This window comes from Vidua macroura, chromosome 3 (assembly GCF_024509145.1).
Source record: "Vidua macroura isolate BioBank_ID:100142 chromosome 3, ASM2450914v1, whole genome shotgun sequence".
NCBI lineage: Eukaryota > Metazoa > Chordata > Aves > Passeriformes > Viduidae > Vidua > Vidua macroura.
The window spans coordinates 55,670,090-55,697,102 of NC_071573.1; the positions used below are offsets into that span (position 1 = coordinate 55,670,090).

The following is a 27,013-nucleotide window of genomic DNA, read 5'->3' on the forward strand; positions in this document are numbered from 1 at the left end:
CAAGTATCTCTCACAGTGTACAGACTGTATGTATTAGTGTGTGAAGAAGCTGCTAGGAGTTTGGTTTGTTTTTTTAAAGCTTAACATGAATGCTCAGAAAATTATGTTGAAGTAGTTTCATTAGCAGAGTTATAATCCTATCATCTAACAATAAATACATTTTATGAACCACTTCAGAGTCTCTGAACCAGCCCCACCACTACCTTAGAGAAATGCATTCAGGAATTCAAAAACATGATGATGCAGAATGAGAACAGGCATATCATACCTCAGCTGAATTCTGCACGCCAGCAAATCCATGTCCTCCTGCTGAATCAAAAACCTATTGAAAACATCACAGATAAATAAGTAGGTTGAACAAATAAACACCTTTGTTTCTTATCAGTTTTGGGTAAATCCATTGAAAAAACAAAAAAATAAAATTAAATTAAGGAATATATATCAACCTGCTAAGCACCAGGGATCTTTTTGTACTTTTTATTGCTTTATTCTGACTAGAAGTAATAAAGAAATACAACTCTCTCCATATAAAGAAAACTTAAGCAGATTTTCTCTTTTAAGCTACATGCACACTCAGATTCAAATATGTATAAAACATGTTCTTATTTTTTCTTATCTACTATTTAGTAATAAGATTCAAGTAATTTACCTTCAAACCATACACTATACTGGAATTATAAATTTCACCCTTCAGATACTGCTAGGGAGAGCTACGAATCTCATCATGACTTCAATGGACTATTTCAAATCATTATTGCTGGTTTCTAAAACCTCCTACCCTACCCCTTTTCTAACCAGTTTTCTTGGCACTAGCGATTGAAACTTTTAGCTTAGATTTAAAGGCATAGTTGACCCAAACCCCACACTATTAAGCAACGAAAGTAGCTGACTACTGTGTCTGCTTTGGAAATGATGAAGGCAGGACCTGAGTTGTGTGTTGCCCACATACTTTGGAAATTTAACTACTGGTATTTCACAAAGGTGCTTAGATTGTAAATTATTTTTTTAAATCAAATAAATGTTTATGGATACAAATATTTCAGTGATAAGGCTGGTGTAAACTGCAAATTTAAAAAACATTTTTTTAACTCCTTCTGCAGTTAACAAATTAGGACAATATCAGACTTACAGCTGAGCTTTTGGGGGGTTTTGGTATTAGCAAAAGCCTTTCAGATAATCCAAGACAACAAACTCTAGATTTCATACAAAATTCAGTTTCTGCCAATGCAAATAAAAGGTACCACTTCTGAACTTCCTTGTCTCACCCACAGACATAATCAAAGTATTTTATTGCTTATGATTTGTCAAAACAGTTCATCATTTAGACATAAGAAAGCAGACAAGCATTTAAGAAACTGAGGATGGTGTGAGCCTAGACATCCCCCATCTGCTGCAGTGCAGTTTTATTAACTGATTTGTAGAAGATTGAGCCACTTCATTAATGTTTACGAAAGCTTCCCAGCACAGAAACTCTGAACATTTTTATTAATGCCATAAAAATAAACAAGATCAAATTAAAAGCTTCTCTGAAACAATGATCTTCAAGAATATACCATCTGATTGTGAAGCTAGGGTACTGTAGTTTAAAACATACCAGCTTCAGTCAAATTAACTTAAATCCAATAAAACAAGACTTTTTAAAATCTATTGTTTGACAGAAACACAATGAGCAGAGAAGGAACCTCCACTTCTCTGCTTAACCCAGCTGACTGAAAGAGACAAGAAAGTTATCCTCAGGCCTATTCTGATTTTGATATAGAATTATGTGCATATACACAACTCTGAGCAAGGATGTGGCTCTCTATTCAGCCATCTTCTAGGTTCATGGGTCAGTTTTCAAGCCATGCCCATAAAAATTCCTCACTTTTATGGGCAACACTCAGCATTTAAATTTCTTTTAATATTTACTTATAATATTAATATTTACTTTCTTTTAATATTTACTTATAATATTTAATTACAGAAAGGAAAAAAAAAATATCAAGAACTCCAGCTTGTCTATGAAAATGAAAACATTTTTGGGCTAGCTGGTTGCAAGGTTTGAAATGAGAAGGGTAAAAACCCATTGGGGGCACCTCTGCCTGTGACAGGCCTCCCTTCTCTTTGCCCAGAAAAGCATTGGGAGGGCAGAAGGAGCCTCCTCTCCTTGCCACAGCTATAATATTCTCTGTCCCTGAGCTCCACAGAATCCCCTTCATGGGCTACAAAACATATGAGAAGACATATTACCCAGTTAAAAACAGTGCAAGGTATCAGCTCTGCTGGGAACAGAGCTAAAGGGTATAACATTCCTTCCCTCAGGGCTCATATTAATAAAGAAACAGAGGTGCAGGACTCCCAGAGCAGACTCTGCTGCTGGAGAACACAGGGGAAGTTATGTGAAAAGGATGACCTAGGAAAAATTTCTCCTTTAATTCCTTCTTTTGTAAGACAGACTTGAGTTTTATTAATTAATTTGACCATGTTAACACACCTCAATCAATATGCTAAAATGTGTAACAGGCACAAGTGTAATGCCACTGTAATACATAGATATTTACCTATTAAAAATACAAACCACTAGACCGGAAAATCCTGATGTGTTATTTTGCAACACGAAATTTGTTGGATCAGCTCTGTGTCTAGAGCAGGACATGTGCAGATAGGCTTGTTTAAATATTCTGCAACAGACTACCACACATGCAAGAACAGCCAATTTTCAAGTGCTGATCAGAGATTTTGTGACTAATAAAATCAAGGGCCAGGAACAAAGTTACCTAATGAACAATGCACAAAATACGAGCAACAGCAGACATGGCAGAGGCTAGTGAAAACAGAGCAGTGTTCTGAGTGAGAGTGCACCTCTGTAACTTCTGCCTCACTGTCAAGAAGCATCTCTGCTCTTATTTACCTTTTTTTCAGGGAAAAGGCAGCAAACTTTTGTTTTGCCTATAACTGAACTTTTATTGAGAAAACACAGACTCCTGAAGTGTGGAGGTTGCACTAAATGTAAGCATGGGCCATTAGTTCCAGAAAGAGAAAAAGATGCTGTGGTCTCACCAGCAGCGCAGCCCTTCAGTGGGGGCACACATCAGCATAGTCCCTCTCCCTAGAGCCAGCCTGACCCTGCACAACAAACCTGTACCAAATCTTCAGTAAACTGGTCTGGCATTATTTGTCAGCTGTCTATACTGAGAGCTGACTCCCTGCATGACAGCAGTCTTCTCCTGGTGGATAAAATGTACTTCCAGGCAGTGAGTGTTGCTTTAAGAGGCCATGCCAAAGATGCCTGTCTTTGCACAGTCCCTTTTTCCCTTGAAGACTCACCTGTGTCACTCTATATTGAATTGCAACAGTGCTTCAGAGTCCCAGTCACAAACAAGCACACACTGTATTAAGGACTCTGCAGAGAGCCTATCCTGAAAGAAACCCTACTTCCAAACAGTTTGCAGTGTGACAGAAATTTTGTTACAAATTCCAATCTGATGTTCTTATACTGACAATAATTAAATTACTGGGTCAAACCCTGTCATTCACCAATCTTATTTATCACAAAAAAACCCCAAATTAGACATATGCATTTCACAGGTGATGATCCCATTGCAAGTTTGCCAAACCTACTGAAACTTTGAATGTAGGTTTGATGGACAAATGTCTTCTACCCTGTGCACCAACAGCACCTTGCAGGATGAGCCCCAGGAGAAGCAAGCCATTCTATGCTATCCCCAGCAAGTAAGATCTACCTGAGTTATGGAAGGTCGCTTTTCTTTTCCTTTTCTTGCCAACGTATCCAGTCCTTTTAGAGAAGAAAATAAACCCTTCTTATTTCGAACCCTTTGGGACAGAGACAGGGTACGTTTCCTGAGAGCAGCTTCATCCCTGGAGCAGATCTATTTAAACACAGAGACAGACCCTCTTGTATCACTTCCATAACAGCAAAATATTGACAGTTATTTCAACCTGGGGCATCAAATGGGGGTTACTTCAGTTCATTTCAATGTAACATGCCAAAGTGCAAGGACAATGTTTAAAACTTTCAGCAGTGATGCTTGTTTCAGTATTCCAGTGGCATGGCAGCATAATTTTTTTGTCATGGGGCAAAATTAGAAGCCATAGGAAGGGAGAATCTGAGAAAATATTGCTCTGTGAATCAAAAGCTAATGAAAAGGCTCTGAAGAAGAATGATAACCTATCACTCAGATAAGAAATTTCTAGAGGAAGACAGACTCTCCAAATTGTCAAATATAGGAGATAAATGGTATGGCATTGAGTTATTAACAAGGAATGGCACAAACCACACAGATAAAAACAGTGGCAGAGAGGAACACATTCCCTGACGGGTCTTTCAGTACTACTCTTCAGACCTTACATGCAGCAAATGTCATCCAGCCCTCTCTGCCAAGATCAGCCTTGCAGTCCTGCCAAGGTTGAAGAGCAGAGGCGAACCTACTACTGCTGTACTTCCCTTGAAGCTGACAGGGTAGCAACTGGTTACAGCTGAGGATCTCACTCATTCTTCTTTAGAAACACAGCCCACAGTTCTTAAAAAAAGTGACATTTTATTTTGAATTGTCTCTAGCTTTAGCCTGTTCTAAAAATACTTCCTTTTTAGGAGGGACTCCAAGTCTGGAGTCCTCTGGGCAGAAAAAAAAAAAAAAAGCCATGGCCATATCCTGTAGAAGAAAATGTATTTGGAGTCAAGGAGCAGGCAGAGAGGGTGAGAAGGATACAGGGCTGCCTGAGCAATGCATATGGCTGCAGCCATGTATTATCCCAGCACGATTCCACATCTAAGCACATGGTGTTTTTGTGTAACACACCCATGGAAGTGCATTAGGACTTACCAGTGCATGGAAGGATGAGACAGAGAAAATGCCGAGCCTCCCCAGGGCCAATTTTGAAGGACGACTGGCAGCAGCCAAAAGGCTCTTTGGGTTTGGGAGCTCCCCACCTTGCAAACTGGATAGGTAACATCGCATTCGGAAAAGGTCCATGTTAAATTTTTCCAGGTTCTGTTCCCATTGCTGGATCTGTTTGGATATAAAAAGGGACAATTAAATGGGGGGAAAATGCCTTTGTGGGCTGCACTGAAAATTTGAGCGCTTCCCCAAACCCATAGTAAATTGCTTTCATCTGGTAGTATATGGATTAGATTAGTTATTCCCTGCCAAAATGCATTCAGTCATATTGTGTTACATCAACCCAAAAGATTACTTGAAATAAAACAAAGCTGGTGGTCTTAAACACATACTGACAAGATGAACATACCATGAACTTTGGGTAGTTTGATAGCCACAAAAACAGTTACATAAAAACACAACCCTGTGGTTCACAAATGCTTGCTTTTTTTTTTTTTTTTTCTTTCTTCCCTACCATCACCCCCTTCTTTTTGGAAATTGGTTTTGGTTTTTTTTTAGCTTAGATTGTGTAGCTGGCTGTCTGGCTGAAAGCAAAGTAGAAAACAGCGACTCTAACACACTGTTCAAAGCAAAGTAGCTACAGTAGTAGGTTCTCTTCATTCTTTACTACCATCCTATGGTTCCTCTAACTGTAAACAGGAGACAATACTGCAAACTGCAAAAAACAGCTATATAGATCCAAAAAAAAAACCACTGTACCAAAAGAAGGAGTGTAAATATGCAATTCTTAAAATATATCTAGCACAGGTACATTAAGATGTAACAATTTAACCCAGTTTCAATGTAAAATTAGAAAGTGAAGACTCAAATATTTACTAGACTGAAACCTCTGAATCAAGGTTTAGATGATAGACTTTAAGTATCTGTGTTAATACACGCTCATTTAAGCAAATATATTCACACTCATTTAAAACATACACACTTATTTAAACACATATTCTTATGCACTGCACCAAAGTCAAATTTTGCTCTTCATTTCCACAACTTTCCCCAGCTACATACTGGTAGTTGCAGCAAAAATCTGCCCTGCAGATTGTACAATTAATGTACATCACACAGTAATACCTATACGTAGTACAAATAAAAAAGGCAGCAAGCACACTGATAAAGAGGACGGCAGAAAAGGCACATCCATTAGGTCAAGGAACACCGAGACCGGGTACTGACAACTGTTGAAATCCCCTGACAACACTGAGCTTCCAAAGTCAGCTCCAATCACTGCAGACTGCCTGTTCAACAGGTGGTTTAGGGCTGTGGAGAAAGTTCATCACATTTTCTCTAACGAGCATTGGCTTCATACCTTTTTCTGGCACACCTGCCTGTCCCCACGTGCACAGGACATTATCACTTCATTGGCATTAGCCAAGGCTGGGACAAGCACCTTTGTGGCTCAGGAAACAAGCTGACAAATATAAAAACCTCAGGTGGACTATGCCCTTTAGGCTTGTTTAGAAGCAAAATCAGTTCAGTTTTCTTATAATGCTGCCAAATATTTCAAGAATTAAACAAGTATTTTGTCACCTTACTTTCAAGAATTAAGAAGTAAGCAAAGAAAGGGCAAAATAGGCCCTGTTAACAACATGGCGCTAAGGTTTGTGCTACAACTGATAGACACCCCACCCAGCCCAGCTTCCTTACACATGTGCTCACAACTTGTTTCATCAGTTACTTTTGGAAGAGGTAAATCTTATTTGGTGAGTAGAGTGAAGAAATAGAAGACAATATACCATTTTGTACAGGTATGAATGCAAAATTGTAATTCACAATACATTTGAAAAATCTTTCCAAGAATGACTATTAAAAGTAAAAGAGAGAATTTACAAAAGCTTCTAATGAGATCAATTCTCAGAAGTCTAGTGAAAATGGACAGAGACATACACATAATGAAGATGCCTTGTCCAACCTCTCATCACAAACATTTGAAACATGCATCCACTGCACTCCAGAAAGAATAAGCTTTCTTTTCTCTGGGTTTATTTGATAATTTCCTTTTTCTTTTTTTTTTTTTTTTTTTTTTTTTTTTTTTTTTTTTGCTTTCTTTGTGCTCTCAGATGCTTCTCAGAGCATTTTTCTGCTTGCCAGTATGTTACACATGGGACAACTCAAATAGGAGATTGCAAGATGGGCTCTTTCTCTGTGTCAACATCCAACTAGAACGAAAACATGATTGTCAGCTTTTCACAAAGCCAAAAGCTACAAGCGCAGGTAATGTTTTTCCCTTTGAGATGACACCTCTGTGGGTACAGAGCCAAGTCAATTTTTAATAGCTCAGGAACAGAGCAAGCTTTGTTCTGGGCACTGCTGGAGTGGAGCATCCTGTCCTCATTGAACACAGGCTGAGAACAGGCATCCTTGTGTGTCTTAGGCCTTCTTCAAAATCCCCATTATACCTTTGCATGAACTTGTATTTTAAAATTAAAAAAATCTAAGAAGGGGAAGTGGGGTACGATATGGGAACATTCTGAAGAAATAATTAAATTACAGTGTTTATCAGTCACACAGGATACTGGCTAATTAGCTCCAAAAGCATTGGTAATCACAATGTTACATTTAATGGCATTAGCAAAAGCTGTAGGCAAGGAATTTCTGGGATTGTCTTGTAGTCTTATCAAAACCAGGGATGTCTGGAACCAATTGCAGACCATGAACCAATACCAGCTGCTATTTGTCTAGGGTTTTTAAACTATGATAATTCTTCCTAGAGATTTATATTCTTGAAGACTAAATGGGAGAAGCACACAAATAAAAAAGCAACAACTTCAAAGCACAGTATGACCCGGTCCATGAAGTTAATTTACAGCCTGCAGACTCGCTGCTGCAATCCCCATTCTGCTATTGTGTGAGGCAAATCTCTGTCCCACGTGGGAGCACTACCCAAAAAAAGGCTCAAGGACTTAACTTCATGCACAGAAAAAACGGCCCTTTGAAATCTGCTCGAAAGCAAACAGGAAAAAGTGGATGCAGCAGACAGCTGTGGGAGCAGGAATGGGTGACAAAGGCTAACACCAGCATGAAGTGAGTCTGAAAAGAGATAAGAGATATGGCCCGATGTGAGGCGTACCAAGACAAATGAGCACACATGAAACATGAAAGCATTAAAGGGGTTTTCCAGAGGAAAGGGAGGATGTCATTGTCAGTCCAGGGAAATGTTAAGCAAGGATTTCTTAGTTTAATGGCAGCATGAAAGAGCTTGGAAGAAAGGCAAGAGAGGGCCACCCAAATAAATTTATTGAACCTAGCAGGATCCTCTAAGGTAGTGTGGAAAAGGAAGCTGTGGTAGAGAGATAAAAAGGAGTAAAAATGTGGGAAGCCTTGAGAATTATTTAGCCTGGTCCACCAGGAGAACTCATGCAAGGAAGCCTGGTGCAAGGACAAGACAGTAATTATGTAAGGGGTAAGCTTTTGTACCAAAGACTTAATGCAGGAATGAGTTATTAAGAGTTAACAGACAAAGGAAGATCAGCATGGTACTTCTGGCAGTACTTCAGCAGTAATGACCATTTTCAGAACATAAATAGCCAATTCTCCTCCAGGTTAGTGAAAAATCTGTTCAGATACTAAGAAAGAATTGCAAATCAATTACATTTTAAGTCACACAAACAGAGGAGCTAAAAGAAGTTGTTTGAAAGCCGGTCTCTCTCAGACCAATAAACTTGCTAAATTTTCTATAGCTAAACTTTAAAGTGGGAGCTTGGGAAAATAAGGGGTAAATATATAGAGGCTAACAGTCTCCAGCATGTGATTTGGGGATCCATAGTTCCTACATGCTCAACAGTTCTCTCTGCAGGTGACATTTGCAGTGGCACCAGCAGGGTTTGCAGTCTGGGAAAGGGGAGGCCTCAGCAGTCCCAGTGAAGGCAGCGTGGCTCAGGGACGGTCCCTGGCCCTTCATCCTTTGTACACTACAGTGCAAACAGTATCTTTTGGGGGGCTGAGGAAGAACTGTCTCATTTGCAAACATGTGTTCTGCACGAAGTAAAAAGAGCTTAGTGTAATAAAACCCAAACCAGCATATGAATGGGGTAAAGCCAGGCCAGAAATTACAGCATATCAACTGTTGTTACAATATGCAACAATACCTCAAGGACCTAGAAGAAGGATGGAAAAAACTTCCTGGACAGCTCACCTGATAACACCAGCTTTTCACCTGGAACCTATTCAAAGGAGCAAAAAAGAAAAGATGTACAGGAAGGAGGGCCTTCTCTCAATACTTCAGTCTTCAAATTTGATTATATTTAGTAGTCGTTCTTATACCATACAGAAGCATGAAGGCCTTGCTGACACAATTCACTATCTATAGCAATAAAAATTCTCAGTTTTTCCCTACACAATCTCTTATTTCCAGATGGAAAGTGTCTCTGCAGGCTGATGTAGGGAACTCTGTGGATTGAGAAGAAACTTCTGCTGCTGTTTTATATGTACAGCTTTTCAACCACATTACAAACAACACTAAACTCTTTGCATTCCAGTCCCTGGTTCTCAGACACAATTCATATTGTATCCATCTGGAAAAATGAGTCACTTGGTTTCTGGGGACAGGGAACAGATTTTTATTGTTATTACTTCCTAAAGAGAACTTGAAGAAGCAAAACCATCACTCTTCCACAAATTCCATTACTTTAAAAAACACTACTGTGATGCTATCATAACTTTTAGTTTGAAGAAATAAAGAAGGCATTGTAAAAGAGTACAACACTCATGTGAAATTAGCTTTATTCTTCATCTGCATGGTGACTTTAAAAAAGGTTAAGAAATCTTCTTGAAATGACAAGACAATTAAGGTTTTTTACAATAAATGCCATCTTTTTGGTTGCATTGGAAGAACAGAATTTTCATAATTTTTAACCAAAATAGATAGAGGTAATCTTATTCCCAATACCACTGATAGCACAAAAGTGGACACATGTGTACCCAATTTACATCTTGTTGAAAATCCAGTGGAAATTGGTGGTACTATATATATGTCTATAGCTAGGAATGTAAGTAAGGAAGCCACTGAATTTTATTATCCAGCTGCCCTCCCCAAAACCCAGACCACCAGCCCTTTCTGAACAGGCTGCCTCACCAGCTCCATTGTATGAGATAATGCTATGCAACTCCACACTCATTTTTCATTACTTTATGCTAAATTTTGCAAAACAAAGAGGGAAATTCATGCATCTGTAAAACAGCAACAACAGTGCCGAGAGAATGGAGATGAACTTCCCTAACCTTCTGTCTGCCTACTCACTTCACTTCCAGTCTACTACTAATAAGGAGAAGTACTTTGCTAATGATGTAGGGAAGGTACAATGAAGTAAAATGCTACTGAATAGTAACATCTGGAATGATATTGAACTGACCTCTCAGGAAGCAGAGATCTGCTTTAGCCAGTTCAAAGACCTCACAAACTGAAGGTCTGTTTTAACAAGCTTGGACATTTTTTTTTTTTTTTTTAGTTTAAGATTATATGGAAGAATGAAAAGTTACTATATATTGAGATTCCAGCTGAATTTGTCTGCAGCAACAATGGCATGTGTTAGCAAAGTTCCCTGAAAAGTCTGTCTTTGAATGTTGTTGAAAATTTGGATCTCAGTGTCAGAAAATATTTCATCAGATGCTTTATAGAAAGTTAAGGCATGAAATTTGAGCTTTGTGGAGGCTGAAGAATAAATTCCCAGACCTATTCCAATCATCCTTCTTCAAATGTGAGAGAAAAGAGAAAAAGTCAAGTAAATTTTAAAAACAAAGAAATAAAGTTATGGTCTTAGACTATGGTCTAAAGTTATGGTAAAAAGCTGAAGATCACTACAGGGAAGGGAAGGAAGTTGCAGAAGGCAGGCAGGAAGGCAAAGAGAAGGAAGTGCAGAAGTGTAGAAGAAGGAAAGGAAAGGAAAAGGAAAAGGAAAAGGAAAAGGAAAAGGAAAAGGAAAAGGAAAAGGAAAAGGAAAAGGAAAAGGAAAAGGAAAAGGAAAAGGAAAAGGAAAAGGAAAAGGAAAAGGAAAAGGAAAGGAAAGGAAAGGAAAGGAAAGGAAAGGAAAAACATCTAGGAAAACTAAAAAATTTTAAAAGAAAGGCTTTGAAATTCATCTCAGCACCAGGAGATTTTCAAACTTGCTACCTTTTGTCCTAATTCTCTTCACTTGAGGGGAGAAGATACATGTTGGGAGAATACCGTCACACACAACGTATTTATTTCACATTGTAATAATAAACGTACATGGCTGTAGGTAGCATGTGCAGACTTGAGATTTCCAGACACACTGCCATCTTGCAGCTGCTTCACTGATCTCTTCTAAACTGACTAGTATTACCAATAGATTTGTGAAGGGCTACAATTTTCTCTTAAACACTTAAAAAGTCTATTATTATTATTATTATTATTATTATTATTATTATTGTTATTGGGCCAGTAAATCCAGATAGAGAGAATCCCTCATATAAGCCACAAGACTGAAAACATTTCCCAACCGCTTCGATAGCGTCAAGCCTATAAAACAACAATTTCTCTAGAAAAGTTATATTTTCTTTGTCTTTTTTGTTGTTGTTGTTGTTTGTTTGCACTTCTGTTTAGCACTGGTTTTATCAATTGATTGCCTTCAAATTCACAAAATTTACCAGACAGTACTGGATGAGCTTCTCTAGTCCATTTGCTGGACACCAAAAAGAAGCATGTAGAAGTATATCAAAATACCCATAGCAACTTTAGAAGTGCAGGTTTCCTTAGTACAACTGCCTTTCAGGTGGTAGTAACTGTGAAACAAAAAAAAGTTTTGCTTGCTTTTAAAGGAAAGGAAAGTTTTGCTTGCTTTTAAAGCCCTGAGAATTATTAAGTCTTCAGCAGAGAAGTACTGGTGTTATGTCAATAGAGAAGTGAAAGAAAAGAGTAAGTTGACATGTGGTGGTTGCTTTTCTGAGGAAGGAAAATGAGAAAGGCTATAGAAATTAGAGTTTGCAAGATAATTCCCCCAGTGAAAATAAATTATTTTTATGTAAAAAACCACCACAGTCCTTCTGAAGTCAATCACACTGTTTCTGCTGGCTTTCCAAAATAAATCACCAGTGACGATTTCCAGCACAGGATGCGTGGCATGCTTAAGAAATACAGTATTGATAATACTTTGTACTTCAGCATGGAGGAATAATATCTGCCCCATGACTGAAACATCATCAAACTTACACAAAACCAAAACCAGAATTTTCTTATTTCTCAAAATAGGCAAATAAAACTAAACAACCACAATTACTGAACAACTACAGTTACATATATGCAAACTATACCCTCAGGAATAACATTTTCTCAAAATCTTTACCTTACTAAGTATATTAAGAATTCTCAGTTACTAATTGCATCAAGATTTTCTTTTTTCTTTGCAAAAGCCAATCTGAGACAACAAATTAGAAGATCAGGCAACTGATCTCTGAAGTGACTTTTCTCTGAAGGGACTTCACCAGCAAACCTTAGGCAATTGTAAGGAGAGATTTTAAAGAGATCAAAGGGTTCAAGAATGGAGAAAATTTGTTCTATAAATTCATTCTTTCCCAGCTACTGGATGTTTGCAGTGATCCATTTCATTCTTTGTGCTAATGGTCTGCCCCCATTCAATGTTCTGAGACACACATAGACAGAAGATTAACAGGAATAAATCTTATGCAGCCCAGAAGATGGATTTCAGTTCTACAGAATGAAACCAACTTCTCACAGAACTGGAAAACAATGACAGTTCTTCAAGGACAGAACATCTCATTAGCAGATATTAAGATAGATCATTAATACCCTTCAGCTGACGCTAAATGAACTACTAACAGGAATATCTGATGAGGGAGAGATAAATTAAGTTAATATACTTCAGGATTTTTCCTCAGTGCATCACATGTTACAAGCACTAGACTTCTATAGAAATCTGTATATTCTTCTAGGTCTCAAAGCCTACTGCAATGAAAAGATGCTTAACATATTTCCTCCTCCATTCACCTCACTCAGCTCTGGACCATGAAATAAAGTGACCTGGAAATAAATTATGAACATCTGAGCACTCAAAGGGCTTATGAACATCTGCACTGCAAACCTGCATGTTATTTGAACTCTGCTCATATAGCTTCAGATTCAAGTGTACCACAAGAGCTTGGCAGTGAAGTCAGTACTAGTCAGTCTGCTCTTCATCAAGTCCAAGCCAGTAGAGTAAGAATTTTAAATATTATAAGCATCAAATCCCTGAAACTACAAGTGTTTCATTAGCCAAAGAAAAATAATTATGTTGTATTGGTTCGAAGGAAATAAACCTCATTTGCTACTCAAGGGGCCATAATATGCAGCATGAATTACTGACAGAGGAATAGTTACTCTGACTGGAAAGGCTCTCAAAGACCAGTCAATCAGTTCAAGTTATCAGAAGTCTTCTGTAAATGGCCAAATAAAACTTAAGATACAGCAGCCTCAGTCCACACTTATTTAGGCTAAACTACTAGACAAGTTTAGTGCACAAGAAACCATGGGTAGTGAGGTCGTTGGCTGAACACTAAGCACGTCTAAATAATTAAAGCCTGTTACTATCTGCAAAACTGGGGGCATAGGCAAGACATCAACACTACATGATGTACTTCCATAAGGTATCCCTGGAATGATTCCTGGTTCACATGCTACAACTGAGAGCAGAGCAAGGCTTCATGTTTGTTCACTACCACACAGGCAATCCGGTGATCATTAGTCATGACTAAATTTCAACTGGAAGCACATGGTTTTGTCTACCACTACACAAATAAGGTTGGATGAAGGAGTAAGTATTCCTCATGTGCTGTCTTAAGGTGCAGAACAATACTGCCAATACAATTATAAATTATTCACAGAACACACTGTATATTCTGTGGTATGCGATGTAACAGCTAGATCTTATTAACATAAAACAGTGAAAATTAATTACATTTTCACAGAAGAGACAAGAAAAAGCTTAGTGCTCTTGAAACAGAACAGTCTGATGTGCAGCTTTGAGGAGCCTGCCTCCTGCACTGCTCTGGATTGCTGTAGAAACCTGGCAATAATTACAACCACTGTGCCAGCTAGTCCAAGACAATTACTCTCAGGCCTAGAAATCACAAATAGAGACCAACACAAGAAGTAATGATAAATATGCTCTCAGAAAAAAATTGTTTCCAGTACCTGATTTTCTATGGCCTTTCTGTTTTTTGGATCGCTAACAATTGAGAGCTGCAACTCTGCCATCTTTTTCATTTTGCCATCCATGTCAATCTTCTGGAAGAGACTCTTGGTCTGATTTTTCAGCAGCCTGACAGTGTCCTCTTTCCCAAGCTTCTTTGCAAAGAGGGAAGCACAGGCTGAATGTATGGCAGTAACCCAGTTTTCCAGATCTGTCTGACTTGTTGCCTGTGAAACCAATGGTGCAACATTATGAGCAGATAACAGAAAAAAATAAATAAAATCAACAGCTCTAGGGTATGAAATGCTTGATGGGCTCACTGTTATCTTAGGCACTTTATCTTAACCAAGTGAAATAAGGTTTTCTTTAGAACTCAGTAAATAAAGGAGGTCTGAGATTTTCCTACACTCCATCCTGACTTGTCTCCAAACTTCAGCTTCTGCTTCTTAGACCTGCAAGGTCTAAAAGCCCCAAAAGGACAAGAGCCACATAAGCTGTGGGAAAGATGTGACTTGCATCTTTCATCCCTCCAGATAATTAAAGTAAATCCTACCACATATCAAAGACAAGCCTTCTTCACTGCTGTGACAGCAGAGAAGATTTTATATGTGAGATTCTGAAGAGAGGTATTTGCTTACTTAAGAAATACCAAGTTAGTGGAGAGGCAACATCAAGGTAAAGAGAATGCAATCCGCATGAAGTACATCTGGAGATATGTACAAGTGTGCCTATGAATCAACACGTTTCTATGCAGGCAGTTCCACATAATACTGTTCTTTACTAACATTTCCAGTGGTGCCCTTGAGCAGCCAAGGTATTTTGATTATTTTTAGATCTCTTTCTTAAGTATCTTGCTCAAGCAAACTCTCTGTGGCCAGCAGATTCAGGGTTGAGCACACTATTCTGTAAGGTTGGAATGCTAATAGATGTGAAAAAAATTGATAAAAATTTGATTTTTTAGAAGCTTGTGATCAACCAGATACCCAGAGCTTCTTGCAGATTTGTGGTCCTTGTTCTTTTTGTTTCTGAACCATAATTGACTGAGCCAACTGGTGTAATACCTGAAGTCATATCATACATTTAATATTATAATAGTGTAATGCAACAGTGCAGTAGTGCTATTATTTTTAAGTCAAAGGCACAAACATGATATGTGTGTGCCTGTGTACATACAATCATATAGATACATGTGTAGACTCACAAACACATCCTAAAAAGGAAATAACCACCAAGTTATGCATGCATCCTGTTACCTGAAATAGGTAGACATCTCCAAAAGAATTGCTGAGACAGAACACATTTTCTTTCTTGGGATGTTCTGGAACAGACTGAACTATGCTGTCTTCTGCAAACAAGGCGTATCGAGGCAAACTGTTCTGCTCCACTGAGTTCCTTCCATAAGTCTCATAAAACAGTAGAGTACAACCTTTTGCAGTACAGAGGGACAAAAAAACATGAGGAGAAAGTAAGTTATGGATCTCCCAACTTTATATAATGTTTTTGTGAATTAAGACACCCTTCAGAGACAGCGAACATCAGTTCTGCTCCGCTTCTGCAACAGGTAAAAAAGGAAGATCTTCTACACAGAAAAACAGGAAAAGTAAATGATGAATTTGCCAATGAAAAGTTGAAACAGACCAGGGCCTCAACAAACATTTATGGACTTAATAAATAAATCAGGAGACCTCAGTATGAAAGCATCCAAGGGTTAGGGTAGAATGGGGCTTGAGCAATCTGCTGTAGTGAAAGATGTCCCTGCCAATGGCAGGGAAACTGGACTAAAGGTCCCTTCTAACCCACAATATTCTATCAATAAACTCAGCCTATTAAAATGTTAAGGCTTGTAGAAGAGATTAACTCCTGCTTAGTTAAATCAGCTTTTGTGTTTCTTTATTAAATTGAACCAACTCTCTCATAACAGCCACTTAAAAAATCTTTGTGTTTGTTGAAAAGATTTGCAGAACCCTTTGTCTTCATACAACATGCTTAGTGAATAAACTTCTCAAATTTAAACCAGATTTCCTTGAATCTAGCTGAAAATTGGAGACTCAGACAATTCTGAGTAATTTAAAAGAGTTTAAAAGGGCTGAGTTTGAGCATGTTCAGTCTTGTAAATAGTGTAATATCTAAGGTATGAAGCTTGCATCCAGAAAACAAACTTCATCCTTGATGATGACAATCCTGAGTATAACAAGTGGAATTACTTCTGGAGGAGAGTGGAGGAGACTTGATCCCAGCAGAGGACACTTGATCCTAGCCCACAGCAGTATGACTACAGTGCCATGTTGCCTTTGGCAGCGATGCTGGCTTATGAAGGGCCTGTGCCCTCCATCCCTGACAGCCTTTCCTTCCTGCCTCGTTAGAACCCACTGTCCCCCGAGACTCACCAATTTGCCTGTTCAAGGGGTCATGGAGTGAAGTGCACTTCTAAAATACCATTACAAAGGGAAACCCATATCAGAGATTTCTGATCAAATCATCCACTGACTGAAAAGTTTTTAGAGTAAGGAATCTAATACATAGAAATACCTCTATACTACATAACTGCACCTTTTCTTGTTAATGTCCAAAGTGACTGGCAGAATATTTTGGGTAAGAACCAATCCTATAGAGTTGGTCCTATCTGTTCCTTTGGGCAGCCCTCCCTTTATCTTCTTTATGCTACTGAAACACTTGGAGATCTCTGCAGTTAGAAAAAAGGACATGGTTTGTAACACACTGCATATCAGAAATGTCATTTGAACATAACAGGGCAAACTAAACTAACAAAACCAAGTATTCTCTTGTATTCAGCAGCAGCAGCAACATACAACCACTTCCACTTCTGCATTTTAGGAAAGTGCAGAAGTTTAAAGTATTTAAGATTTATTTTTCAATATTTCCATATTCCCATATTTCCCCTATTTGCTCTAACTGAAGAGAAGTGATATTTTATCCTGAGAGTTTATAGGTACACAAGTGAAAATTTTTGAAGGGCATGTATGTATGCTGGGGTATATGGCACCCCAGGTATATCTTCAGGTCAAGTCCTAGTGATCTCTGGAAGCAGCTAGCTCCATCAGACCCACAGGGACTCATTATTGTCCATTATTTTAATTAAAACTTGAGCTGAAGGGAGAGAGCAACAGGAAAGCAATGTCCCTTGTTAAAGGAAACTAATTGGACAGATGGAAAAGAGAATTCCTCTTGGTACACAGTTACTATTCAGGCTCAGGTCTTGGTGGCCCTGAAAGTGGAGCAGAGGCCTCAGGACATGTATACTTTTAAGTCTGGCAGGTTACTAGATGGTTATAAGCCTTCTGCATATTTATAATTAAACACATCTTAACAGAGTGCAAATAAACATACTGTTCTCAATTTACATATTTAGAGTCATGCTTTAAAGTATCTTGGCTATTTAAATTTCAAGAATAAATTAAATACTGATTCATTCAAAAACCTGTATAAATAGAACCAAAGCAAGTGCCTTGATCTTGATATAGTAATTATGAAAACAGAAGTATGCCTTGATATCCAGACAGGCAAGTTTATTTTGGAATCAGAAGTCTCCACAGGACAATAAAGGTAAGAGATCAAGGAAATTAGGAATGTATATTTAAAACAAAGTGCAAAAGACTCTGTACCATGAATGCAGCCAGATCAACTACTGAAGTAAAAAGCATTGTATCTAACAGTTATAAAGTTAGAAGTTAATACAGCTTTTTACAAAGAACTTTATTGTTCCTTTTTTTGTAGCTGCAGAAATTCGGGTAGTAAGAAGAGACACAATTTGTTCAAGGGCACCAATAAGCCAATTTTATAGCCCAAAAAAAAACGAACATGAAGCACCTAAATTGCTTACCAGAGCTTCATTATCCCAGAAATGCACAAACTAATAGTATATAACGTATTTCAGTTTAGAGTTTTGATAGAATTGTTTAGAAACTGAATTTTAGAAGAGGCAGATTAAACTATATTCATACTCCATAACACAAACACACACACAATAAGAGGGTGGAATTGAGGTACTGTTTTTCTCTTTGTATACACTGCTTGAAAGCATGAATCATGCTATCTGATGATCAGGGCAAGTGATTTAAACTGCTAAGCCTGCCTACATTTTGATCCCTTGATAACAAGTCTCTGAATTTTTAGGCAGAATTGCCTCATTCTAGTAAGTTTGGTTCTTTTCAATCAGCACTATCAAGCACACTACCAGGACTTGCTGTTTGCTGTTCATTTTTCTTCAGGTCTACACCCATGCACAATTTTAAAAAGGGCAACCTGTGGTAAAGTTGTTATTTTCTCTCCTCTAGTCCCAGATATGACAGGAAATTATCACGCTTGATCATTTCCTTACTCATTAACTTAGTATTATATTTACTGAAGGACAAATCCTTTGGATGCAATTCAAAATTTAAAAAAGGCATATTAACTCACCCATTAAATTTCCCTTCCTCCACACAATAGATATTATTTTCCTTCTCACACTTCCTGACACCTGTACACTTGTCACAGCACCCTCTGAGCCACAAATGGAGCACAACAATCACACCTGCAGCAGCCCCCTTGAGTGGATTCCCCTCCCATGGGGCCTGTTTTCACAACAGGAGCAGCTGCAGGAGATGGGAAGCTGGGCATGCCAAAAGCCAGAAGGGGTTGGTATTGCTGGGAGTGGGGAATGTGAAAGACCACCCAGGGAAAGGAGGGAGACCTTCAAGTCCTGGAAGTGGTTGCCTTGGGCATCACAGGGCTTTCCCTGCTGCTGCTTCAGCTTCCCCTGTTCTGAACCACACAAACTTCTCTGCATAAATGCTCTGGCACTGGGAGTTCACCTCTTCATTATATTGCCACCTACAGTGCTAGCAATTAACAAAACATTTTTACAATAAACTACCCCATCCTTCAGTAAATTTCATAGCAGAGCCTAAGGAACTGTGTGTCTCTAACAAGGAACTGGACACCAGCAACTTCTTCTGACCCTTAAATTTTGGTTCAATTTGGTCTTTGATCTCCAAACATCCAAAAGCATCTTCTAACTTCCCAATCTGATGTGAACACACAAATTAGGAAGTCAGACAAAATGATTCCCACTATGGTATGAAACACAAAGCTGCACACACAATCCCAAAGACACTGCGCAGCACCTCAGTTCAGTGGGCTGCCTAGGCACATGCTCCACTTTAGGTGGTGGATAGACCTTGCAAAGTTGTGGTGGGTGAACCTTGTAAAGTTAGGTGTGATTTTCTAATCCCCCTAAATATGCTAACAGAAGTCAGCATGCATGAAATGCTGCTGAGACACAACAGAAAGAATTGCTGCTGCCAAGATGAAGGATCAACGTGGTGGTTTTACCTTTGAGTGTGACCCAGTACTGCTTCCATTTCCGTCGTGTGACCAGCTCCAGCTTCTTCTCCTTCTGCAGGGTCACCAAGGGTTTGAAGAACAGCCACCCTGCTTTGCGCACCACTCCTTGCTCTTTCTCATACAACAAATCCAGCTGCTCCAAGGAGCTAAGGGACTCGCCACTAGAGTCTTCTGTTTCCGACGAGGTCTCCGTATTCTCCAAGTTCATCCTGCTCATCTCCAGCTCTCGCATGAAGTTCTCATAAATGTTCTGCCTCAAGGCATCACTGCTGACAGCGTTGGTGGACTCGCTTCTCTGGGACAGGGCATGACTGGAGCCAGGAGACCACAGAAAAGTGGAGAGCTGTGATGGTGCCAGCATGTCTGTAGTGAAGTTGTCCATTCTGCTGTCAAAGTATTCACTCCCATCTTTACACTTTGGCTCCTGTGCATAAAAGGAATTTATCTGCGATCAGTCACCAGAGCTACGATCAAAAGACACACCTCATTTGTCAATTAAATTTGTTTCATGTTTGGCCACTCTCAGTTCCTTCATCTTTTCACCATTATATCACAGCCTTTGCCTCAGCCACTGACACCACCCATCACTGTTACCAACCAGTTTTTTCAGCAGAACCCCATTAAACCCCTATCCCCAGAAGTGGGTATGTCCACTAATCTGAGCACTTTTGTAATTCTGGCATGCTTTGAGTAATCTCAAATTTCACTAGAAACTACTGTCTGAAACCTGAGGTACTCCAGGAGACAACTACATCCTCAATCTGAAACGCAGGCACCATATTTTGCATCCGAGTACAAGCAGGAATAGTGTCACAACAGGTATTTTTATTATTATAGGGTTTTCAATACTTTGGTGCTATCACATTGGTGCAAGGTGGCTAGATTTAGCTTCAACACAAGGCTGATTTTAACCTCCACTTTCTATTTGTCATACAAATGGTGCTTGATCAACAAAAATAAAAGGTCAAAAGTAAAGAATATTTTAAGCTTGCTGGAATTGATCAATTGACTAAAATCTAATTTAAAACAATATGTGATTTAAAAAAAGAAAGATACACTTGCTGACTGGCTTAAATCCAGTCTCCAGACTGCAGAGCTGTGTATTTTCTGAGTTTCTGGGAACACCCTGAGAGTTTGATCATTCCATCAAGCACTGGCAGGCTGTTCTCCTAATTGCACTGCGTAACTTCATCCCTTGGATTGAGAGGGCTGGCCAATTTTATTTGAAATAATCAGGCCTGATGGTATGACTTCAACTTTGCCTTTGAAATGGATGCTAGAGTAGGCCCATTTCTTGCCACTGCTTGTCAACGTGGGACTTTGTTGGCATATTGGAAAGGCTCTTTTAAGCCTTTCCAAGTAATATGCTATCTGATCCCAGCTCTCCCAAGCTCCAGGGATGGACAGGGATTTTCCTTCTACCCAGAACAGCTCCTTGGACTAACTTCACTGTTGAGAACCACACCATCCATCCTAAGAAGCCATTTATTGTCTTCTGAACTCAAGCATTCCCAATGCTATTTAAAAGCAACCAAGATTTAAGAACCTAAACCACAAAAGATATATTTTTTTTTGCAGTAAAAGTGTGAGGGAAGAAAAAAAAAGATATTGCAATATACAATTCGAGAAGTGAAGCTATTACCCTCAGTAATAATAAAGCCATTATACTTTCAAGTTTACACTGCCTCTCTGAAAGCATTTATTTTCTCACAGACTACTGTACTAAGAACAAAGTAAATAAACATTGGTCTCCTGGGAGCTGTTCTCCCCAGCAGCTTTGAAAACAGCTACTTTTTTATTTCTTTGCTTCTTACTTGATGCTCTTCAAAACTGCAACAGAAAAGCTGTGCTATGTTTTGATAGCATCAGGACCTCCGGTGTGTGACCAAGACTGGGATTGTACACCCTCCCAGGTGATGCCAGACAAACTACTTTTCCAGCAGTAGGACACTGCTGCCTGTGGTCTCACAAAAGACAGTTTGACCTGAAACCCATGTCCCCTTATAGTACATTGAACTTCAAATCTGGCTTTTCAAATCACTGTCTGGTGATCCAATTCTCATGGTAAAGGAGCACCTTCCTCAAATCTTGTTGCAGAGTGTTAATCAGTGTTGTCCAAGAGTAACTCCCTAAACATCAACAGTTTAACTGGTTTTTATATGGTAAAGGGAGGAAGATCAGCACATAGGGTGGCAGACCAGGATAAAATCCTGCATGTAATGCATTTATGCTACAAATAAACTGTAGAACGTAGATCATACAAGTGTGCTGGCAATCTGTATATCAGAGGGAAACTGAAAGCTTTCTCCACCCTTGTTTTAATTATTGCCACTGTATTTGTGTGCCAAAATCCAGCATTTTAATTGTTTGACTATTCTCCAGGAACTGCTAGTGACCTCTGGAAAACATTAGTATACAGCTTATTAAGAATATGTATTTCTTTCAGTCCCAAAACACTAGTAAGAGACACAACACATGGCAAATACATAGAAGGGGGTCTGTTGTGAAAACCTACCACTGGAACAACAAACATTAAGAAAAAGGTTGGGATGCAACCTGTCAATGACCAGCCACTAACCAAATCCTATGTTTTCTCCTCACACACAGAAAGGGTAGGAATGAGGAGGTACCAAAGTAGAGAAAATGGATAAAAAATACAAAATGAATATATACACTTCACCAGGACACCATAATTTGTATTTTTCTTTTCTTAAAGAACTGAATTGGCAGAGTCTGGCAGTCTATGTAAGTCCTTGAGAAAGCAGTCACTGTAGCAATATCTGCCACTACTGAAAAGGTTTGACCCAAGTTACTGCTCCAGGTGGTTTCCCTGCCAGGTGACTTTCTGCCAGTTTTTGTTCTGTTGAATCTAGTGATGATAGATCTCTGTTTCTGTTCAGCTGCATTCAGGGAGATCTCTCAATGTTTGAGATATACTCTGGAATAGCTAAAGATAAGGCAAAAGATAAAGTGGCTAAGATACCAATTAGACAAAGTGACACACGTAATAATTAGCTGCAAAGAACAGCACAGGAAAAACGCAGCCTGCTACATTCATTAGGACCCATGCTAAAAGGACAATCTAATGCCAGTTTTCAAGTCAAATTAAGAGGTTCACTCAATGTACTTTTCTTTTAAATTCTCTTTACAGCCCACATCAGGGCTCTGGCTTATAAAGTCATAAAATTTCTGTTATGATTCTGGAAGTGAGGCTATTTTACTTAATTCAAGAACCTTTCTTCAGTAGCTGTTTCTGGTGGATGGGTTTTCATTTTACACAGAAATTGCTAATGTTCTCCATGTTAAAGAGCTGCACAGAGTTTACACCATCATCTTTAGCCATATCTGGCTCTGCAGCAAGTCTGTATAAATTCTGTCCACAGGTCTCACATACATCACACATACCTTTCAGCTCACACACATTGAATTGCGACTCAGCATCACCCCAATGCCATTTCAGCACAGATTAAACTAAATGAACATGTGTGCTGCAGTACAGTACCAGTGATGCATTGAGTGATGCATATAGTACCAGTGATGCATTGAACACTTTAGGACACCCTCATGCAAGGAAAACTAGGTCTTGGAAAAGATTATTGCAAGTCTTGATGCAAGATCATTATTAGAAAAGTAAATTCAATTCCAGGATACATCAGATCAAGCAGACATAAGGAAACATCCAAGTAACTGGACAGGGCATAACCAAGGATTCCTCTGGAATATCCCATATGCAAATCTGTTTGTGGATGATTTAAAACAGATGAGGGGGAAGGGTGCCAGAATGAAAAGGAAATAGATTTCCAATCTTAACACAGGAGACCGAGGAGAGTCTGTATAGCCCCACAAATGCAGGCCAAGAAAAGACACCACTTCTCCCTTCAAATAAATCATAACAGATTAAAAAATAGGAAAGAATAACTAATGTAGAAGGCAATACGGACATCAGAACAAACTGTCTAGAACTACATTTACTCTGCCTATTAGCAAGCATTGAATAAGATGGTCTGGAAAGAGCCTTCAACATGGAGAAAATCTGTGTTTAAGCTGCAATTTGTTCACAAAGGAGATTAAACTCCATTGCCTTTCTAGTGTCTGGGGTCTGGCCTCAATATCCCAAGCCTGTGCCTCCTAGGTCTGTGCTCCCATGAAGCAGGGGGCTTGGCTGGTTTGTGTCCACTGGGGCAGCTGAAGGGACTACTCAGCCACCACCAGCACTTAGGCCCACTTACAGGGAAATATTCCAGCTTTCACCTACGTTCAGCCCAAGTGACTCACAGCCAGTTATTACTAATGTACGGAGGAAGGGACACGCTGTTCAGAGCAAAGCACAGATGCTGCCATCAACGAGATGAAGTCACACAAACAGGGACCAACCACGTGACAGATCAGAACCATGCACAACACTTCTGTCTTGTTAAGCTAAAGGACCTGTTAAGAATATAAGTACTACCAAACTACAACCCATCAACCCCCAGAAGAGATGGCAGGTTACTCAAAGCATGAAAGATGGAAATGAACCAATAAAGCCACACAAGGAACTGCAAAACTACAAAGCATTCACTACCTCCCTCTTACCCTTCCTGTTGCTGGATACTTGTGTGATTAAAATCAGTGACTAACCATTTCCTATGCCTTTTTCTAAGAAACCACCGTTTTTGGAGTTAGGGCATTTTTCCTTCTACCAGAATCTGATTCAAGCTTGATGCAATCTCGCCAGCCAAATTTCCTTGCCGCGTCTGAAGTCAGTTCACTGCACAGTGAATTCAAAATAGATATGAATTGCACACCACAAATGCCATTCTGAAAATGTCATAACTAAGTAATACATACTAAAGGTCTGGGATGCAGAAATCATATGTAAAGCCTGGCAGTAAAATCCAGAGCAGCTACAGATGCTGAAATCAGTGAAGAATCCTGGAACACAGCACTGAGGCTCCTCAGTGATTCCAGGTTTTTTTGCCCTCTCTTTTACAGCTGAGTAAGAACGTGAAAAGACAGCATCTGATGAAGTACATGAGCACCAACTCACAAAAGAAGTGATGCAAATAAACAGCTTTCATTCTCATTTCCCAGTTCTATAGCCCCCAACCAGGATGCACACAGCAAACTTTACACTGAGCTCATTTCTGAGCTTAAGGGCCTGTCAGAGTTTTACACTGCACATGGTTAAGCACAAGACCTGTCTGAATCTCCAGCACAGGAGACAGGAAACTTCTGAAGTGGCCAGCACATCAATGTTGCTGAAAGGAAGCCTCCTTCATTTAGGGAAGCACAGTGACTGTTCCTGTATGAAAAACACCAGGGAAGATTCAGGGGAAAAAAAAGGAAGGAAAAAACCCCAAAATCCAAACCAAATCCAAAAACGGTCTCATCTCATCTCAGCTTGCAAACTCACACACAGAGACCAGGCACAGTCTGGTATTTAAAGAGCCAATTCTGGGGCCTGCAGCTACAGATGAGAATTTCATTCCTGACCACAGGCATCCTAAATTCCTATTAATGGGATTAGTCTTAAATTCTTCTAAAAAACATCCTTTCCCTCCCTCTTGCTCTCCCTTCCCATCTCCTTCTTCACACTACCATCTCCCAGTGAGCCAGATGGCAACTCAAGTTTTTCCATCTGGTGAACTAAGCTGACGCATAGGAAGGAGGAGGTTGCTCCATGTAATGCCTTCAGAGGATGCGAAAGCAGAACCAGCACCTCTGGTCAATACAGCTGCTTGCCTTGCTAGAAATGGACCAACATGCAAAAAGTGAGTGGTGAAGCCAGTAAAACAGATAGGGAACATCTAAAAAGATGGCTACAATGTCCTCCTTCTACTGCTCCTTCCACACTCTTCAGATAATGTATGCTAATCCATAGCATATATATAGAGAGAGGTTTTATTTTCATACTTGAAATAAAAAGAAGGTTTAAACCCCAAGTCACTTTTTAAGTAATGCAACAATTTCAAAAGTAAATTCGCAGAGATATTAGGCTGCAAAGAGACTGGAGTTAACTTAGAAGGTGACAAAATATGAAAATAGGAAGGGAAAATTTTAACAAAATAATGTGTATATTTTTTTGCTGATGACATTTCAGACAGCACCAGGGATGCAATACTTCTCAAAATTCCACAAATTACTAAATGAGATAAGCAAGTAATTAACCTGCAAAAAAGACAAATACCATGCAATCACTATGCTTATAAGAGGAATATAAAAAACAACTTTCATGCACTTAGGCTGGTTTGTACATACCTGCAGCTTCCTTTTCTTCCTTGAAAGACTTCCCGTCCAGTCACTGATGCGCCGCATTCGGTTCTTCAACGTATCCTTCTTGGATGCATCCTCACCGAGGGGCTTAGACTTTCTGCAGGGGAGGGTGTAGGAGGTGTAATGTGCAGGACTTCCCTGCTCTACCCTGGAGGGAACATCAATGTCTGAGGCAAATGAGACACGGTTGCTTAGGCTACCAGGAGTGTCAATATACTCATCAGACAACCTGATCCCAGGTGGAGGAGTGCTTTCCAAATTTGTATCCTTATAGAGATCTCGGAGTGAGGAAAGAGATGAACTTTGGTTGAAGGACTTCTTGTTGTCACTTGCTGGGAAACTGGCATGAATGCTTGTATCTGGAGTGCTCCTGGTCAAATATGAACCATCCAGGTCATTGATATCCCCAGCATTTCCCCAGAGAGAGTCATACCATGAAGACTCAGAGCTGAGGGAGCTTCCTTTACTAGACCGAAGCCTTGAATCAGTAGGTGACAGACGATGGCTTGAAGAACAGTCTGCACTGGAGTTCCTCCTGACATCAAGCAGGTTACTTGGCTTAGATTCCAAGGCAGGGGAATACCTCAGCAACTGCACTGGCCCACTGGACTCCTCGGTTGGTACCTTGCTGTTGTTGCTGTTGTGGAACTCGACCCTCAAGCAACCGTCCAGCTTCCCCAGAGTTTTAATGAGAACTTTAGGACTCCTTCTGTCCTCTGATGGGGAGGTTGATGCAAGACTCTCGTTCTTTCCGTAGCAATTTAAAATGTGGCCATTGCATTCTCGAGAGGCAGCATGATTACTTCCAGCTTGGAGACCAATATAGTGGAAACCATTCTCCGGCAAAAACATCATGTTATTCCCTTGGCAGTAGTCCCCTGAGGCATTTGTCCTGTGTTTGGCATGGACATTGCTCTTGGAGACCTTCATCACAGCATCACCAAGTCTAGAGGAATAAGGCTGACTACTCTTGAAGTGTGAAAGGCAGCTTCTGGCAAGGGACCTTGATTTGTAGTTTGAGCCGCTGCTGGTATGTCCCCATCCATGCATAGAGCAAGACTTTTCATCTTTAGCATGAATGCTGCGAATTTTCAGAGAGCAAGGCTTTTGCTTGGCACCAGCTGTAGTAGCAGCATGATTTTTTGATCCCTGAAGACTGTATTGGCTTTCTGAATTCCCCATTTTCCACTAAATTAAGAAGAGTTTCATTAGAAACAATGGCTAAAAGATAGAGCAAAAAGTAACAGGCCATTTTTACCCTCTACACAGGAAAATGCCTATTTAAAAAATGATATGAAACAATTGTTTCAAAAAAAGCCATTAAATAGCCATGTACAATATTAAATTCATAACTGAACTTATTTTAGGGGCAAGCTAGGA

The 27,013-nt window shown here is 39.5% G+C and overlaps 1 protein-coding gene across 1 annotated transcript in view; it reads right to left on the reverse strand.

Moving 5' to 3' along the window:
- TIAM2 (TIAM Rac1 associated GEF 2) overlaps nucleotides 1-27,013 on the reverse strand; it is a 166,432-nt gene that overhangs the window by 60,719 nt on the left and 78,700 nt on the right. The window contains exons 4-10 of the mRNA XM_053972797.1: nucleotides 25,619-26,821; nucleotides 19,367-19,802; nucleotides 15,286-15,458; nucleotides 14,035-14,259; nucleotides 4,824-5,009; nucleotides 3,723-3,869; nucleotides 269-322 (exon numbers count right to left, since the gene is read on the reverse strand). Coding sequence (XP_053828772.1) covers nucleotides 269-322; nucleotides 3,723-3,869; nucleotides 4,824-5,009; nucleotides 14,035-14,259; nucleotides 15,286-15,458; nucleotides 19,367-19,802; nucleotides 25,619-26,815 — 2,418 coding nt within the window. The 5' untranslated portion in view covers nucleotides 26,816-26,821. The remainder of the gene's footprint in view (nucleotides 1-268; nucleotides 323-3,722; nucleotides 3,870-4,823; nucleotides 5,010-14,034; nucleotides 14,260-15,285; nucleotides 15,459-19,366; nucleotides 19,803-25,618; nucleotides 26,822-27,013) is intronic.